General features: G+C 41.5%; 1 protein-coding gene across 6 annotated transcripts in view; it reads left to right on the top strand.

The window, feature by feature from the left end:
- The first annotated feature begins 5,035 nt into the window (after window positions 1-5,035).
- gria4a (glutamate receptor, ionotropic, AMPA 4a) overlaps window positions 5,036-18,760 on the top strand; it is a 125,146-nt gene continuing 111,421 nt past the window's right edge. For 3 of the 6 annotated variants that reach the window (XR_007945735.1, XM_022195921.2, XM_051957523.1), the window contains exons 1-2: window positions 5,041-5,467; window positions 8,895-9,053. Coding sequence is in view for 5 of the 6 variants with exons in the window: in XM_022195921.2 (XP_022051613.1) it covers window positions 5,374-5,467; window positions 8,895-9,053 (253 nt within the window). In the remaining variant the exon portion in view is untranslated. Of the gene's footprint in view, window positions 5,468-8,894; window positions 9,054-18,760 lie in introns of all 6 variants that reach the window. The other 3 variants (XM_022195917.2, XM_022195916.2, XM_022195922.2) reach the window with 2 other exon arrangements.

The raw sequence follows: 18,760 nt of genomic DNA, 5'->3' as shown, positions 1-18,760 counted from the left end.
AACCTTTCAGGGCAGGAGTGGTGACAAGCTGGCTGAATGTCTGCTGGCACCAAACACAGACAGACAGACAGACAGACAGACAGACAGACAGACAGACAGACAGACAGACAGACAGACCATATGTAACTATTTTAAAGGTGTGATGTCCATTTGTCAAGTACAATCTATGGGAGATTTGTCTACATTGACCTCTCACTCTGCATGATGGCAACCACACTGTGAGGCTGTACTTTGGCAAAAGCTAAACCAGTATGCTCACAATGGCGGCATAAGATGTTTAGTTTGTTGTCTTTGTCACGTTCACTGTCTCAGTTAAGGGTATGCTAATTGTGAGTCATTATGCACAGTTTGATGTGTAATAATGATGGAGTTGGCCTGTTGATCCCTAGCTCCTCCTGTCGATCTGCTGAAGTATCTTTGAGCAAGAAATTGAACCACAAACCATTCTTCCTTTGCTATTTTGCTGCCATCTGTATCTGTGTGGATGTGTGAACACTGTAGCTGTATCAAAGGTAAAATGCAGGTAGTAGGTGCTGTAAGTACAATTTTCCTGACTTGGTGACAAAGTGAAGTTGTTCCAGCCAGATTTGGCAGAGTCTTAAGGGGAGCTGAGATGCTGGCTTTGGTCCATGTCATGTTTGAACTCTGGCCAGTAACAGACTGGGCATTAGACTTATTTTTTTTCCCTTCAAGCATGTACTGCTTTACTGCAATATTGATTGTAATCTTAAAGTGATTAAAGGCATTTTGCAACATGAAATGGTGCACAAGCAATTTACAAGATAAGATTGCTCACTTGATTCATCAAGAAATCTCCTAATGAAAGGTAAAGATGTCCGCTTTACTATCTTAGTGTGAATTTACACCCATTATGGTTTGAGTCAGCATAGAAAGCTGCCATAAGAATGTCAATTATCTCATACCTATAGGACTATGTGTTGATGGGTCTTTATTACCGAGGTGGTATATTGACTGTGAAATAAGTAATTGACTTCAATCCAGCAGATGCAGTGAATGCCTGGGAGGTTATGTATGTATGTATGTATGGATTTAGATATTCGATACATATATATAGATTATACGTACACCGCGAGATATGGGAGAATGAGCAATATTTTTCTACTGTGACATCATTCGCATTGATTTGCTATGAGCAGAGGAGAATCCAGACAGAGATGTAAGAATTGTACTCTATCTGCCTGTTTATCTATTATCTGATCCAAAACGCTCAGGTTTTGATTCAGTGTAGTACTTACTGCATTCATGTGCCCTAAGACACTGTTCTAACCGATGAACTATTCAAAACATTATGTTCAGAGCATTCACACTTTACGTTTATGCATTTTAATTTCATAAAATAGTTTTCTCAACAAAGTTTAGTGCTATAAGCACCAGTTTCATGTATTCCTTTAAACCGTGTAATGTGTAAGATGATGTACATTATGCATTAACTGTGGAGTGCTGTATTGATGCTCTCTACCAAAGGCTTGTTTTTACCAGAATGTATGCTGAGTTAAACAAAAACAATTTCATTCTTAACATTTTATAACAGAATGCATTGATAATGTGTCCCAGAGTAATGGTCCATTCTCTGCATTTCTGAGCCAAGAGAAAATGTCAGCTGCACAAAATGGGCAATACTAGAGATGCAGGAGACCAACAAAATGCAATCATCCCCCCCCCCAGTGCATCAACAGTGGCATTGCGGGTTGTGTGCTCGAGTGTAAAACAAAGATTGTGTGGTTGTTGCTCGCTTGACTGATTGATTGAATCTTTCATGTAATTCCTCACAGTCAAAATCTTTGATGAAATCCTCTTAAGGTCGATAAAGGATTTAAAGCATACTTTTTATGTTAAAAACAATTCCTGTTCGCACTTTTATTCTTTACATTCAGTCCAGAAACCGCAGTTTGGTTTCCAACTGAAACTATGAGGCTAAAATGAATAACATTGGGGACTAGGGAAAAGAGACACTAGGTAGGGAAATAAAATAAACCTAATCACCAGTTAGTTTAGTTTGAAAAACTCCAGCAAGCAGAGCCTCAGTTACAATTTGAATCCAACCATGAGTTGTGCTACATGTTATATCCCCTCTCTGTCACCATCTTTGCTCTCTGCCTCTTCACTTGACTGACAAAAATGTCACCAAGCTAATCTTAAAAGGAAGCTCAACAACTCTACACCCAGTCACATATATTCATGGTAGTTCTGGACAGCCTCTTCATTGAATGTGCCATGCTCAGTAACCTTCATAACATGACAAGCTGCTGCCTGCAGAGGAACCTGCAGGGAGGGAAAGGGTTAAAGTTTTCCTTTGAACACCAAACAGGTCCCCCCACTGTAAAAGGAACACATCTCCACAGGGAGGCCTCACAAAGGTGCTTAATGTGAGTGTCTGCATGTGTCTGAGTGCCATCACGCATTAGGTTTATGTAATTTAATAGGAAAAATGATTAAATGTGTAACTGTGCCACAACCCTCAGTGCCATTTGGATACTATATATAGCTCAGTCGCAGTAAGACCTGAACTCCCAAGTTTCCTTGTATACAGGCACGAAAAAATCTCTTAAGCGACAGAGGTACAAGTCATTATCACATTCAGTGAGCATTCATAAATAAATAACAGAACTCAATGAACTCTCTTTATGCAATGTTTTTTTTCTTCCTCCCAGAATTTTACATCTGCAGTGATCGTGAGCTAGAAAAAACCTGCAATGAATCATCATTACCATCAAAACAAACAAACAAATTATTGTACAGATGGCTTAACCCCGGTCTGATAAAAGTTTGAGAAAATTACTTTCGCTGAGTTTTTCCTGCATTGTATCCTGCACAGTCCGGTAAGCTGGATGTTGTGCAGAGCAGCACAAGGTACAGTGGATCTATTAGAGCTGCAGACGTTTTATATTCCAGTACTACCACAGTTTTGTTGTATTTGCAAAAGGGGAAATGGTCCTACAGCACAGTATATGCTCATGTCTCTACTGGAAATGGTGATGGATAAATATCAGTCCAAGCCATTTTTAACTTGCATATATGTTTTGTTTGCAACACGGGTACAAAAGTATCACACTGCCAGTCTGAATTTCTTAATTAAATAGTGATTAAGTAGTGATAATGTATTACTGTTTTCCACTGCAGCCACAAAGTAGGGAAAGTTTGGTGTAACTATCTTCAGCTGTGACTCAATACACATTTAAATCGACTAGTACACAGAAGAGAATTACTAAGTTGTATAGTTTGCCAGATTAAGATGTCAAAAAATGCATTACATGCCATACAGTACATAAATGTCTAATATGTCCACTTTATTGTGCCATGGAGGCCTGGCTGGGCTCACGCTTGGCAGCAGCACGTGCTTTAACTAATTAGCACCCCTCCATCCAGAGGGAGGCACCTAATCAGTGTTGTCTCCTGGTGTGGTGATTGTTTCCAGCAATACCTGCAGACGCTGTGCTCTCAGCGGCACGTTGGTGTGAGGAGTCACTTCTCCTCCATCCTGCAGCGCAGTTGGACTTCAGCACCATGGACAGAGTCCGGCAGAGTGCTACTGGGAGATGGCTGCAGGCAGCAATAAGTTGAAAGCGGCTGGATGTGGAGTGTTAGTGCATTTTGGATGTGTCTCAACCCAGGAGTGTCTATTTATGACAGTGTTTATGCCATAGCCGTAACGTTCGTTTAGTAAACAGCCAGTACGCACCGATCAATGCAAGCCTGCCCACGGAAGCAGACCTCTGAGACTAGATGAATCCAACAGAGGTCGTTTTACTTTAAATTAAATCCGACCATTTGTGCGTATAATTCTGCGAATTACGCACGAAGAACTCAGTTTGAATCTAATTTGAAGCCAATTACCATTCTCAGTGCACAAAAATGTGTCCAAAATGGAAAGAAATGTTGAACTTGCATTTTTCCGGGCTATTTGATTTACTCTTATGCGTTTCCAGCCGACCGGGAAAACCCTTCAGAGATGGACAGACCGAATGTTTCACTGGGACAAGCCGTGAAGCATCCCTTTCGTTTTGCCATCTGGAAAAATGAAACTGTGCTCTCCACCGTGTAACTACGCGATCCCAGACCGTCTGTCAGTTTTACCGACCTGCTACCGGCAGGCGAGATTAAACGACTCTGAGCGTGATACGGCTGTAACATAACGCACTCAGACAGAGTGTATGACTCCTTTTATGGCGTTTTATTTTCTCATTTGCTGTTTCAGAACATCTCATAATTCTGCGTTTTAATCAGTGTGTGTCGCTGAATCATCACGCTGTCTTTCTTTCGTGTGTGACTCTGTGTGTGTGTTTAGTTCCTTTCAGCGGCCAGATGTTTGCGCTCATGAGGTCGAGACGTTCAGATAACGATGATTTTAGCGGGTCCCCAGGGCGCCATCAGCGTCCCACAGCTGAAGGCGGCCTGAGGTTTCCTTCTGTCAGTTGCCTCGGTGGGACACACAACACATACATATATGCACACAAACACATAGTCTGCTTTGACAGTGGAGTGGGCCGCTGCGTGGGGATGGATTGGGCTTGTAATGCAATTAGTTAGGCGCAAGCACAAGCTCTATGTCACTCATCCCCACTTTGATATGCCTCACCAATCTAAACATGACAAATCAGCAGGATCCATTTTTCATCCCACATCAGCTGAAGTACTTTCTCTGTCTCTGACTTTGTTTCCTGCGCGCAGACACGGGTATATTTTATAACGCAACGGACGGAGAGTGGTGACAGATAAAAATATGACTTCTGCCAGGCTACATGCTGTCAGGCGAAGTGTGCGTAAAAACGCATGCACACTCCAAAGGATTCTCGTTGTTTCGATCTCTTTAGCGGGACCAAACCATAAAATGGTATGGACATTGTTACACCAAGATTTTTTTTTTTTAAAAAAACGTTAGACGGGGGAGGATAAGTGAGGGATGTAAAGGAGAAAAGGGGTTCAAAGAAAGACAGACCGAGAAAGTGAAAGAAGGGGAGGGTGATGGGAGAGAAAGAGAGAGGGAGAGGGAGAGGGAGAGGGAGAGAGAGAGAGAGAGCAAGCCGGGGCGCGCATGTCCAGTTCCTCCATGCAGACTGCTCTCCCAGATCGCCAATCATTCTAGCGAGTTTCCCCACTCTTTCGCTCTCCCCGTCTGTACATGTGCACCGGACTCACAGCTCTCTCCTGAAGCGGACACTGCAGGGGGAAGAAACGCAACGAACCCACCATGGAATAGGAATACTACTGTGGCAAAAACGGGGGAAACAAACCTCTCTCTCTCGTCTTTCTTCTTTTTCCCCCTTTTCCTGACGCCTTTTCTATCTTTCGCATCTCCCCTCTCTCTCTCGATGTCTCTCAACAGTTTCTGAAGGGATTGAAGGAAAGGGAAAAATGAGGATTAATATTTTTTCTTGGCACTTTCTCGGGGTGTATTCCGCCCTTTGGGGGCTGGCGACAGGGGCTTTCCCCAGCTCAGTGCAGATAGGTGAGTTGGAGGATTACTGATTTTACGCACGGACACTCACATCTGACACACTGAACATGTTTTACCGGACAGAAGACACCGTGGAGGGAAAAAAAAAGGATGCACCTTCCAAAACACACAGTAAAACACAAGAAATTCACTCAGGAGGAAACACAAGTATAGAAACAGTTTCTCTGTGTACGTCCTTTCCTTTTTGCTTTATCTATCCAAGATCTTCTCCTTCTCCGTTGTGATTCATATGGTTTATAAATGCACACAAACTCTTTCACTCTATCTAAGCTTTCACTGTATTTGCATGCATTTTAAAAGCTGTTCTGGGCTCATGAATGTTTCAAGGAGCTTTGTTCCCTTCTAGTCTTCTTCAATGCTTAGACACTGCAGTATTCTCTCTCTCTCTCTCTCTCTCTCTCTCTCTCTCTCTCTCTCTCACACACACACACATACACATACTCTCCTTCTCTCTCGCCCTCTCTCGCTCTATCTGCCCTTTTCCTGTTAGCCCGTGTTCGTGCAGGATAAGCCTGCCTTTCAACCCTCCTAATAGATCAGAGATAAAGTTATTGGTTTGCTCAGTGCATGTGGACCACACATGTATGGACTCCTGTCTCTCTCTCTTACACACACACATGAACACAGACACATCCATGCAGGCTGAGGTGTGTTAATGAATGCACTGCATCACTCCTTGTGGGGGGCAGCTGGGAGGTCCTATAATGAGATTCGGCTCCTTGACTCTGTCTCCCTACAGCTGCCAATAAACTTAATGCGCTAAATATTTTCTGCTTGGTGCACACACATGTTTGCACTGATCTACAAGCATGCATGTGCGCTTGTACACCGTGCACATGCGGTCATATGAAATCACATGTGGGGACGGTTGCTATGTACTTACACAGAATTCCGATGCACACATCTACACAGACAGAACATGCTTGCATGCACATACATTCTGTATAGGACGTAGCACAAACACACACGCTTCCTTCCCTTCCCTTCCAGTGCCTGTCCGCCTTAAACACTCTAATACACATACATGATCATTCACGAGGCTCTTCAGTTCACTTGAAGAGTCATTTGCATATCTCTGCATTGCACACAAGTGTTATTCACTGGAAGCACAGACAGTTTTCTTTGCACATACGTGTGTGTGTGAGCAGGAGAGAGACGGGTGAAGATGAGAATATTTGTGAAATTTCTTGACAAAACTGCTGCAATAACGTGTCATGTTGGGAGATATTGAGACTCATTTTGTTGAAGTGCAGAAATGTGTGTGGAATTCTACTCTGAAACTGACACCACATTCTTATCCTTGGATGATAAATTACCAATTTTAATCATGAATAAGACAGTGTTCAGTGTTCTCAAACTGTCTCAGCTTCATTTTTGGGGGGATTTTTTCTGTTTCTGCAAAACCAGTTACTGTGAGCTGTGCAGACTCTCCACATATACTTCAGATGTACGTGTGTCTTAATGCCTGATTTTGGTGACTGATCTACGATAGGTTATGTTATTGTTTGTAAGAGACACAAAGAGGGAACTTTTTGAATGAATAAGACACATGCAGACACACAGATAAGTGACGTCTTATGTATCGACAATTGCTTCATTCAATAAGCTCTGCCTCTCGACTCCTCTGTCATCTTTTCTCCCTTCCTCCTCTCTCTCTCTCTCTCTCTCTCTCTCTCCCAAAGGCTTGTCTCATTCTGTGTAATCCAATTCAGTTGAACTGAGTCTAATTCAGTTCAAGCGAAGTCACGTCGGTTTATTTCCACTTCTGAAGCAATGCAGAAGTAATGTATGCGATTAGCATTACAAACAGATAACACTAAGCTCCACAACACAGCAAATAACAAATCTGTTCAGTTAATGAAAGCATTAGATACAGAGAAGGACCCTTGTTCGTGCTAAAACAAACTCATGGCAGTGGTGTCACAGTTTATACGTCCTATGCAAAAGTTTCCATTTCAGTCTTGTTGCCTCCTATGGATGTGTGAGCCTCACTGTGCAGAGTAAAGCTTGGACAGAGTTTGACACTAGAGGGCTGTTTCCACATTCATCTGCTGAAAGAGAAAATGTTTTCTGTGCTCACCTTAAATCTCAGTTCAGCTCCTGTATGCGTTGCCATCACAACTGCAGTTTTTTGGAATCTAATGAAGTCCGGCATGTAACCTACACAAATGTGACATGGAGAGTTCAAGTTAAAAGATGAGAACCTCAACCATGAAGTGGGACTTTTAAAATCATCATCATGTCAGACACAGAATATTATTCAGATCATGTGATTTTGAGATGTTTTGAACCATGTCTGGAGCAGACCTTTAAATGCTCCCACAAGCTTTTCTGTGAATGTTGATCAGTATATTGATTATGGCTCTGTTATGGTTGTTTTGTCATCTCTGATTGGCCATTTCAAACTACAACACTCTTCTTCAGTAGGAGGTTTATTGGTAGTGGTTTCACTATACACGCTGACTTTGTGTTTTATTTGTTTTTCTCCTTCTCTAAAGGCCAATACACATCCCATCTATATCACATTTGATCTGATTGAGTTGATTTTGACAGTTACTCATATTATATTGCAGTTATCTATCTTTCCTCAGGCTCAAGTAATAGAGAAGGTCCCTTTCTGGACTCTACATGTTAGATGAGAATGCTCTGAGAGGATCACATGACCACTAAATGAGCCCTTTTTGGTCTAGTTTTGTCTTAATTTTTACACCTTTGTCATCTCTCTCTCTGCCCTACTTATTTTCACAAGCTCCTCCTGTTAATTTACATTTTTTGGTTTTGTTTTTAGTCTACTATTAGATTTTGTTTCCTGTCACGTCTTTTCTCCCCTCTCACACTCATTTACCTATACAGAGAGATGTTCTCACTTTCAAAAGCCAGTGAACCTCAGCACTTGCCTCCCTCTCCCTTGTTTAGTGCCTGGCCCATGCTCCTCCCTTATTTAGCTGACACTTTTTGTTTTGGCCTTCCTCCTTTGTTCTCTTTTATGTCTTCTTGGACTCATTATCTCTTTGACGGCTCTCCTGTCGGCTCAGTTGTTTCTCTTTTCTTCTCCTCTCCTCTCTGACTCGTTCTTCCTCAGATGCCGTCGATGAAACGTGCAGTGTGAGCCTCCACAAGTGTGTTTGTATTCATGTTTGTGCACGAGACAGAGAGTGAGCTGAAAGACAAATTACCTTTTGTAACAAAGCTAATGAAGATCTTGGCTTTCTTCTCTCCATCCCCTCCTCTGTTTTTCCTCTGCCCTCCCCATCTATCTTTCTTCCCCCCACATTACTCACCTTCTTCCTGTCTCTCTCTTCCTCTCTCACCACGTTCTTACCCGACCCTTCTCCGCCCTACAATAACTCACTTCCTTCCCTCTCTATCATACCCTCCTCCTCCCCCTGGCCTTGCCTCTTTGTCCCTCTCTCTCTAGGTGGACTGTTCATTAGGAATACTGATCAGGAGTATACGGCGTTTCGGCTAGCTATCTTCCTTCACAACACCAGCCCTAATGCTACGGAAGCTCCCTTTAACCTGGTGCCCCATGTCGACAACATAGAGACCGCCAACAGCTTTGCAGTCACCAATGCATGTAAGTGTTTCACTGTGTGACTGAGAATGAGGCTGAAAGCAGTGCATGCAAGCGTTCTCTCTCTTTGTTTCTCTCCATGTTTGTTTGTCGGTCTCTCTTGCTGATCCCTCACTGTTTGATGGAGATTGGTTTAAATAGGAACTCAAGTTATTTAAAGAAGCTGACTGCAGGTTTATTATTTTTGCAAGGCCTGATGCAGCAACTGAGTGATCTTTTGGGGAATTTCTTTGGCTTTTCTGAAACAGTTGTTGAACTAATTGCCATTTTGAAATGCTGATTTGAACCCTGGAAAGTACACTTAGAAAATCTGAAGTGCAAAAGTTCTTACCGTGTGGCATTCGAGGCAATGTCAGGTGGTTCATTTGGCTGAGAGTTACGGCCGAGACTTTCTATTCGCATTAACCCTCCCATCTGCGAGGAGGTAATGTTACCCATCGCAAAATATTGCAGCTTATTACAACCATAAAATTAGTCTGGGAACAGTTGCAGACAGTGTTTAAAATGGGCCCTTTGTGCTCAGAACAGAGGGGAACAGTTGGTACTCTTGTCCTCTCTGATCTTTTGAAGGATGACAGCTAATCTTTCACCATCCCTGTCTGTTCTCTGGGAGTTGTGATCTAATCTTTCACATTCCCTGTTGACCTGGAGGAGCAATCCTATGATGTTTGCTCTGGAAAGTTATCGTTAACAAGGCTGTGTGGGCAGCTGCCAGTCACCAGTAGAATGACGAGGGATCCTGAACAGCCGTTCAGCATCCCTCATCATTCTGCAGGTGTCTGTGTGTTGTGAATATCACAAGTACTATTGAGATAAAAATCAATATAAAGTGGCCTACAGTGTCTCACAAAGAAATCAAAGAAAATCTTTTAAAAAAATGTTCAGATCTGGCTCATTTAAGTGATATTAATCATTGTCAGTTTTGGCCATTAACCATCTTCATTACAGAAATGTGTCCTTCATTTAAAAAAGAAAGAAAGAAAAAGAGCAAAGAAAATAATCCACTAAGAATAACCAATTTCCTTTTTCATCAAAACACCTCTGTAAGTTGAATTTATGCTTCTTTTATGCTTGGTGGTAGACTTCACTCTGATCTGAGCAGTTCGGTGATGGTTCCAAACGTATATTCCTTCAGCCTGTCTGGTGTCTTGGTGCCATTGCTTGTTGATGTCAGTACAGTTTACTGAAAATGATCTAACGGACCATATTACACCACAAAACAAAAGACTATTGACAAATCGCTGTTATTGTTTCACCTCCCAGGACCGTGAGCTGTCCGTACTTGCTGATCTGCCCACTGTCGCCTTATTCGCTCTCAGCGGTGGAGCTTTGTTGTGGCAGTCTGTGTGCACTTGCATGACAGAAGTTTGATTATTTGCTTTCTGACATCTGCTGGGTGACACTAGTTTCTGCTGCTATAATCTAAAAACCCACATTGAAGTTTAGTGTGTGCCTGTGGGGGAACAATCTTCTCATGCTCATCTCCCAACAGCGTCTTTTATGTCAGCGGTGGTTCTGTTGATACTCTCAATAAGTTTAATTTCATTTCTGAATAAGCCATTTGATGTGTTTGCGCTTTGATAAAGCACCAAACGAAAAAAAAATTAGAGAAGCGTGGCCGAACATGAGTGAACAGTGTGTAGTGGTAATGCTTCAATGATTAAAAAGAACAGCAATGTGAAGGCCTGTTTGCAAAACGTGAATGTGTTTAGTCTTCCAGAAGGCATGAATATGGCTGAAAGCTAATTTTGCCTCAAGGGTATCATATCAAATCACATCCCCTCGTTAACACGATCTTTTGGCCCATCTATCTTGTTTTAGGGAAATGTTCGAGTGATTGTGTCAGAATGTTTTACCTCCTTATCACATTAAGCTTTAGCAAATCAACCACTGGGGCAGTTAACTAGGCAGGCTGAGCGAAATCAATATCGTATTCTACAACAATACAGTACTTCTCTGCACAATATTATATTAATGTGTTCAATAAGGGATGCTTCTAAAGAGAGCGCTTCAAAGTCGAAAGTCTGGTTTTGAAGATCATCTGGTAATTGATTCATGTGGTGTTACACATGAGTAAAATAAATTTAGACATTTAATATCCCTGGAGGGTAGTAGCATTATAAAATTTAACAGCAGCCAAATGCAGTCGCCTATAATCATAAATCAAAGCTGTGCAATGCTATTTCCAACTTTGTTTGTCTCCCAGCCCCTGCGTTATAGACCCACACGAATGAATAGATTAGTTAACGCAACCTACAATAATTGGAAAATTAATTGTCCTTCTACAGCCTCCCACCTGCAAATATCATCTCATGCTGCATCTATTCCTGTTTAGCTGTGCAAGTGGGAAGGTGCACAATGAATAGGTGGCTTCTTTGTAATGTTCGGCAAGGATGAAGATTTATTGGTGATGAGCAAAGCCATGGTTATTGCTCAGAGTATAAAACAATCAAGCATCCAGGTGTTTTACAGTTTGTATGCTCTGAAACCTGACTGACTGAGATGTGGGCACCAGAAACCACAAAAGCCCTCTCTATGGTCTCACTCCTATTTCCACTTAAATCCCATTGACCTACTTGTGGTTTAATTAAAACAGCTTCATTCTGTGCAGCCAAACATGTTAAAAACCCAGAGAAATATATTTTGAATCACATTAGATATACTTTAATTTCCATAGTTATCAAATTTGATAATTTCAATTTGAGGAAAATGTTGGGGGGGAAATGTCACAGGGATCTGGGATACATCCATTCAGCACAAAGGTTCAAAACATGGAGACTAGAGTCTTAATATTTCAGTGTAAGCATCACACGGTATAGCTTCAATGATGAGTTGAAACAACATGATAGAGAATTTATATGTGATACTATCAGGCAGTGCGGAATAAGAGGATCTTTCCAGTGTAGCTCAGGGAAAATCAGACTGGAAAACTGCATGATACTGGACAAGGGCAGTGGTATTTTTATTGTCATCAACAAATCCAGTTAAGATGAACAGATCCTAAGAGCATTGGTCTAGAAACTATTTAAATGATTATAGTTTTGCCACCACATGATCAGAGATGAAACGATGCATGCTGTGAATGATAAGGACGTCTGGATGCCAAATGTAGTGAAAATTGATTCAGTAGTAGAGCTTTTCACTCTGAATCAAAATATGAGCCCGGTGTCAGATGAAAAGTCTGGGAATCGCTTAAGTCAACTGGATTCATTCTCTGGATGTCATTAAATGCGATTAAACCTAAACAGGGCTGCAGTCAACCAATTCAAATCTTGATGGACTGGAGTCGTACCAACTGATTAGTCCTGAGGTGGGAAAAAATCTGCTTGTTATCTCTAAATGAACAAAATCAACCCAAGTGCAGTGAATACGCTCTACCTGCTAGCACTGATCCTGTAAATGAATAATAAATATGAAATACTTGTATTTGTAGCACATAGATCATTTTTATTTTTTAATACTGAAATGATGATATGGAATAACAGACTTAGAGCTGACTGGTGTATTTATTTGATTTCTGAAAATTACAATAAATAGTGATCCCAGCAACAACAACAACAAAAAAAAAACTATTGAGAAATATTATGCAGACATGTTTACCAGCCATTTTTTGATGATCTGCCATGTTGATTGTTAAACACTGATATGCATATTGTTGTTTGCAAAGTTTACACAAGATTTGTTGGCCATCTGTTTGAACAAGGCACAAAGATGATGTCCGTTAGGAAGGAGTCCACTCTGTGTGCGTGTTCAGTAAATGTTGAAGTTAGATGTAGGAGTCTGCACTGGGTTGGCTGAGTTGAAAGTTGTGAAAATCCTGTTGTGTTCACAGGTAGTGTGATCCTCCAGCAAGTAATGGTTTAATTCTGGAGAGCTGTCGATGTAGTGTTTTTGTTATTATGAAGGTAACGCTAGGGAGTGCCTCGCCAGTAGCAATTTAGGCGGATTAGATTATTTTGACCAGCTAGCTGAACAGTTTACCTGGAGACTATAGCCCATTTATATTCAAGGCAATCTGTACTTATACAGCAAGATCAACACTCCACCCTGTTGTTTGGCTGACAGGTTTCTTTCTTGACTTTAACTCAGCCACTGAAGTTGATTTCCAGTAAATCCCACATTTGTGTGTTCATCTGTGGCTGAAAATAGTCCCCCAAATCTCTACAATTCATTTCTATTAGAGTAAAGCTTGTGAAAAGCTACGGTCGTCTGAGAAAATTAAGTAGCCTATTTAAAAATGTAACTGTATTTATGGCCCAATTTGAAAGATTTATGTCCTTAGTTGAACAGAATGGGCTTAAGGCTCAGAGTCACTGGCAGTGGAGACAGGTTTTGAGAGATGGACTAATGCGATGCTGGTTTTCTTTTCAGGAACCTCATAGACAATAAGAAAAGTATACAGCAGCAAAACACAAGCCTTATTCTTTCAGGGAACATATTTATGTTTCTTCTGTTAGACTTTCTTTATTTCAGTCTGTTTCTGTTTAGATATCAACTCTTACTCTTTGATTTCTTCTCTTGGTCTCATCCAATCTCCATTACTGGAGCTTGGGTCTGCTTACCTGTTGTCTATCTGAATTCTCTCACAGGTGTATAGACACACACACAGGCCAACTCAAACACACTCATGTGAGCATTAGGATATAAGAGGAGGAGTGTTTGGAAATGCTCTGTGAACAGTCTGCTCTCTTTCTTTCTGCAGGCTGCACATAACAAGCGGAACTACTTCTCTCTTTCTCGTCATCCCTATTTCTGTCCCTCACTTTCCTTGCCACTTTCTTCCACTCTTGTGCCATCTCTCCCTTTTGCCTTCCCCCTATTTCCCTCATCTCTGTCCATCTCCCCCTTGTCTCCCCCATCTCCTCACACTCTTCCTCCTCTCCTCTGTTCTTCATCTCGTTTTGCCGTCTCTCCCCCTCTGCACAGGCGTGGTGAATGGATCTCTAAATTAATCCCTGACTCTTGCTCCGGGTGGTGAGCAACGCTCCGAATTAGAATAGGGAATTCTGCCTCTGACCTTGGCTAGTTTCTCTCTATTCTAGTATTCAGAAAGCGTGAATGGATCATAAAAATCCCTGGTCCCCATCGCTTTCCCCTGTTCGCTGAGGAATACAACTCATTTCCTTGCACCAGGGTCACACATCAATATATCCTCTGCTGCTGTCCGTCTTTCTTTGTTGTTTCCTGCACACACATGTGTACATGTGTGCTTCTTTTAGTGTATCGATACAGATATCTGTGTGGTGTGTGTCTTGTCTTCTTGCAGCACTGTGTGTTATGTGTGTGTCATTTTCACGTGCCTCACCCAGAGGAACGCACTATTCCACTGGGCTCAACGCTGCATCTCTATTCACTGGCTTATAGAAATTATTGCATATGGATTAGCCTGACCAAAGGCTGCAGCTAATGCATACGTGTGCGTGTGTGTGTGTGTGTGTGTGTGTGTGTGTGTGTGTGTGTGTGTGTGTGTGTGTGTGTGTGTGTGTGTGTGTGTGTGTGTGTGTGTGTGTGTGTGTGTGTGTGTGTGTGGTGACACTTCTGTCCATGGAGAATGCAAGTCGGTGCGTCACTGAGGTGCACATGTGAACGTGGACGTGTGTGTGTGCTGTGAAAAAATCCGCCGAGACAGAGCGTGATGAAGATAGACAGAAAGTGATAAGGTGAATTACAGACGGAGAAGGGAGAAATGGAGAGGAAAGGATTTGTAACAAAGAGGTGGTTCTCCCTGGTTTATGATGTGAGAGCTGAGAGACAAAATGCAATGCAGCCACGACCGTGAACGGGATTCTTAATATGTGGGATAAAACTTCTAATTTGCTGTATTCGTCCAAATATGAGGCGAATGATCAGCGATTCTATTCCATTCTGTATGGTTCTGATGATGATGTGTGGCGGTGTGTGGTTGATTATTGCAGCGATGCAAAACCTCATTTGTCATCTAGAGTTAATATAGATTGAGCGTATAGTCAATCATTCACAAATCAATACTGTTTACGTATTATTAACTACGATAGATTGAATTTGAATGCAGGCTGCATCTGGCTGTCTTTGTAGACTCCCAGAACCAAACAGTTGGAGTCAGAGTCTCCTTGTTGTGTCTGTCCTGCTTTGGCTTTTCCCTTGTTAGAAGTTAAGGACAACATTTCTCTAAGAGATGCAATGGCATCTATACTCAGAACAAAACACTCCTATGACATCACTCTTCACATCATAAAATACTACATTTGTGTTGATATAAGCTTTTAATGATTGTTTACACTTGGGTTTTATGTTGGCTGCTGATGTTTGCCACTTTTAGAATAAATCTCACACTTCAGAACTGTGTCAAAACTTTGTTGATGCTGTGTAATTGGGAGGATGTGTGTTTTGAGTCAATCCAGGTGGTTTAGATTATATTCCCAGGAGGAAAGACAGTAGACCTGTGCTGTAAAAACAACATCAAAACTGTAAACAGTGTTGGCATCATTCTGCCAAGGATGTGGTGCTGTGCGGAGCCAGATGTTGTTTTTTTGGATTGCCAGTACCTCTTTCTCAGAGGTTTCCCCAAGTGTTGAAACAAGCCCAGTTTCATCATTCATCATCAGAGCACTGGCAACATAAAGGAGATGAAGGAAGGCTCAGTAGTTGTCTCATTTTTAGTAACACGCTTCTAGCAAAACCATCTCCGCTGCACTCTTTCTGCTCACACTGCTTTATACAAATGAATGAACAAAAAGGCAGCAACTGCAGGTTACAGTAGGCTCCTTTTAATTAATAATACAAAACTAAATAATGTTCCCTGAATGCAAACTTATGGGGTATTTCCCTTCTATGTCACAGATTTAATTAAAGGAACGTGAAGAAATTTAGCTTCAGTAACTAAAGCTGCTACCTCTTTACTCTTCAAAAAGTTCCCTATAACACAACTTTTCAGGGATTCTTCATGAGCTGACCAATTACAGTTTGATGCTGACTGATGTCTTTGTTCACAACCGCTCTTAGCGCTGTTGTTTTTCAGGGGTTTGCGTTGCCTTCTAGCGTGTCTCATTAAAGATACCAAGCAGAAACAAGCCTTTATTTTCATGTTGACAACAAAATTGCCGGTTTAGGTGATAATTGAAAGGGATCTGATACATCGATGACCCTAAAGGCACACATGTACACACACTGGTTTAGCTGCACACACATGTAAACACGCACATCTAAAGAGTTCGTCGGTGTCTGACATTCACTCTACATATCCAGGCTTGGAGCTTTGATTAAATAGATTCCTGGAACAGCCAACTACAACTCAGCAGCACCCGCCCACACACAAACACAGTCTCTCTCTCTCTCTCTCTCTCGCTCTCTCGCTCTCTATCTTTCTGACACATATACACATTGATTTGCCAGCTTGTCTGTATATTTCTGACTTCCTCACGTACAGCATTCCTCTGCGCCTTTGCCTCACTCACTTCTTTCATTAAATGCCTCAGTCGTCCTATAGATGATTTGAGACGCTCAATAATAGCGCTGCGCCATCATCTTTATTGGTGACGCTTTGCATGGTGATACGTCTACTTAATGACCACACAGGGGAAAATACAGCGAAATGATATCTGAAACCCCAGCGCGGCGAGGAGATTTACTTTGCGGCAAACCTTCGTTTATTCATGTTACTCATGTTGGATGACTGTGACTGCACCCTAAAAGCTTCTCTTGGCACCAAGATACATTATTTGGTTTACTGCTAAAACCACAGCAATAGCACATTTATTTCATTTAAATGTCACAGACAGCTTCCCTTATGCATTATTTTGTCAGCCACCAGTTAGCAGTAAATCTGAGGTTTGAATATTTCTTACTTTCTGTTTTTTCTGTGTTTCATGTAAAGTTGGGTTTGTGTCTGAAAAAGTGGGAAAACAACATGCATACTGCACCTTTCATGAGTCCTGAGCTGTGATCTATAGATGGTGGTAATGGGGCTCAAAGCTACCTCTTGAATCAAACTGGTCTTGTGCCAACCAGGCAAGTAAATTTGACACGTCATCACATGCAACAGGTGTATGCATATATATTGGCACTAGCTTACCATAGCAACAGCTTAAAACAGCAAGTTTTTACAGTATCTAGCTTACAAGAGATCTAAACCGCACTCGATGTTGGTCGTTTGCTGTGATGGGAAAAGTAGAAAATTGGGGGAAAATGAGATTCTGGAGATAGATGAGCAGTAACTCAGTGGTTTATTTTCAACATGTGCATCAGTGATGATTTAAACGGACTGTTTTAGTCGTACTAGACCTGTGAGCGATCAGCTGTGCATGGAGCGAAGTGGGCACAACAGGGTCTGAAATTTTGGCACCCACTCGTGTGCACAAATGTTGTGTTCACTGTGGCAAGTTGACATTTACAGTACAGCAACATGAAGCAGGAGGTTCATGTTCAGTGAGCATTCAGAGTGTTTTATATTCTGCTTATAACTGAATATTGAGAGCAGAAAATTAGCTTCAAATCTTGTGGTGCACATACCGCACTTTGAAAACATATTTCTAAGATATTCTTTGATATGTTCAGTTCATTTCAGCTCCAAAGGAATCATGGATGTTGAAGCCTTTCACTTGACGAAAAGGTCAAGAAAACAGTCCAAGCAGGAGTTCATGAATAGAACCACTTGCTTTGTGGAAGTAATGTAAGAATTTAAAGACTCTGTGATTTCAGTTATAGAAAACCGACTTTTATAGCGGAGAAAAAGACGTTAGCCTTTGACTGTCTGTCCTTCATGACATTCATGACATTTTGCTTAACGGACACAAAATGGAACTTGTCTTTGTGTGCATGTGCATATACTGTTGTGGGTGGCTACCTTTTCACTGCGCCTGTTTTCACATCTTGTAATTTTCTTTAAGTCGTCAGTGGTTATTGGGCCCTGCATAGGTTTGTCTCTGTGTCTATGTGGAGTGCTGTAAGTGCTCCCTGAAGAATCGCCCTGTTGCCTCGTTTTTACTCTGGCCTCAACAGTGATGGCCCAGAAGTAGGCAATATTATTGGACCATGCAGCATGTCGCAATGAATCTGCACATCTGCTGCAGGTGATCTGATTTATTTCAGTGCTGTAATAAAACAGACTGTCACTTCTGCTGTCGAGAACTCTACCGCTGACATCTCATGGCTCTAGCTAAAATGAGGGGATGTTTTTTAAGGGTAGTAAACATTGATGTTAGTGGCCAGTTGTGCAGTAAACATGGGGACTTTTAATATACAATCTGTTAAAACAGATGGGAGTAATAGAAGCAATCTACATTCACTAGTCCTGGTGCTGTAGCAAAGGGTTAGGGGTAGGAGACCGTTTGTTAGAAATGCAACAACAGAGAAAAAGGTTAGAAGACAACTGAGCAAATTTTAATTGATGCGTTACAAGGGACAGTACCATATTCAGAGAGAACTATTGACTCTGAATACAGTCATAATGCACATCATTGGTATCATAATGTCAAGCAAACTGAAAAACAACAACAAAAAACAGAAAAACATAATATACAGCAGCATCACCGTAAAAGGTCTGAAAAAACATGAGCAGATACATTTTTTAGTCAAAGGCATTCGGCCATACTAAAAACTTTACAGTGACCTCAAGTTGCTCTGTCTGCTAATGATGTCAGTTTAATTGTGTCTTAAAACACGTCAGATGAAGTGTCAAAACATCTCAAAGCAACAGGGATAGCTGCATGTCTATGAAAGGCTGATCAAAAGAC

The sequence above is a fragment of the Acanthochromis polyacanthus genome, chromosome 13 (genome assembly GCF_021347895.1).
Source record: "Acanthochromis polyacanthus isolate Apoly-LR-REF ecotype Palm Island chromosome 13, KAUST_Apoly_ChrSc, whole genome shotgun sequence".
NCBI lineage: Eukaryota > Metazoa > Chordata > Actinopteri > Pomacentridae > Acanthochromis > Acanthochromis polyacanthus.
This window is presented reverse-complemented; position numbering and strand designations above follow the sequence as displayed.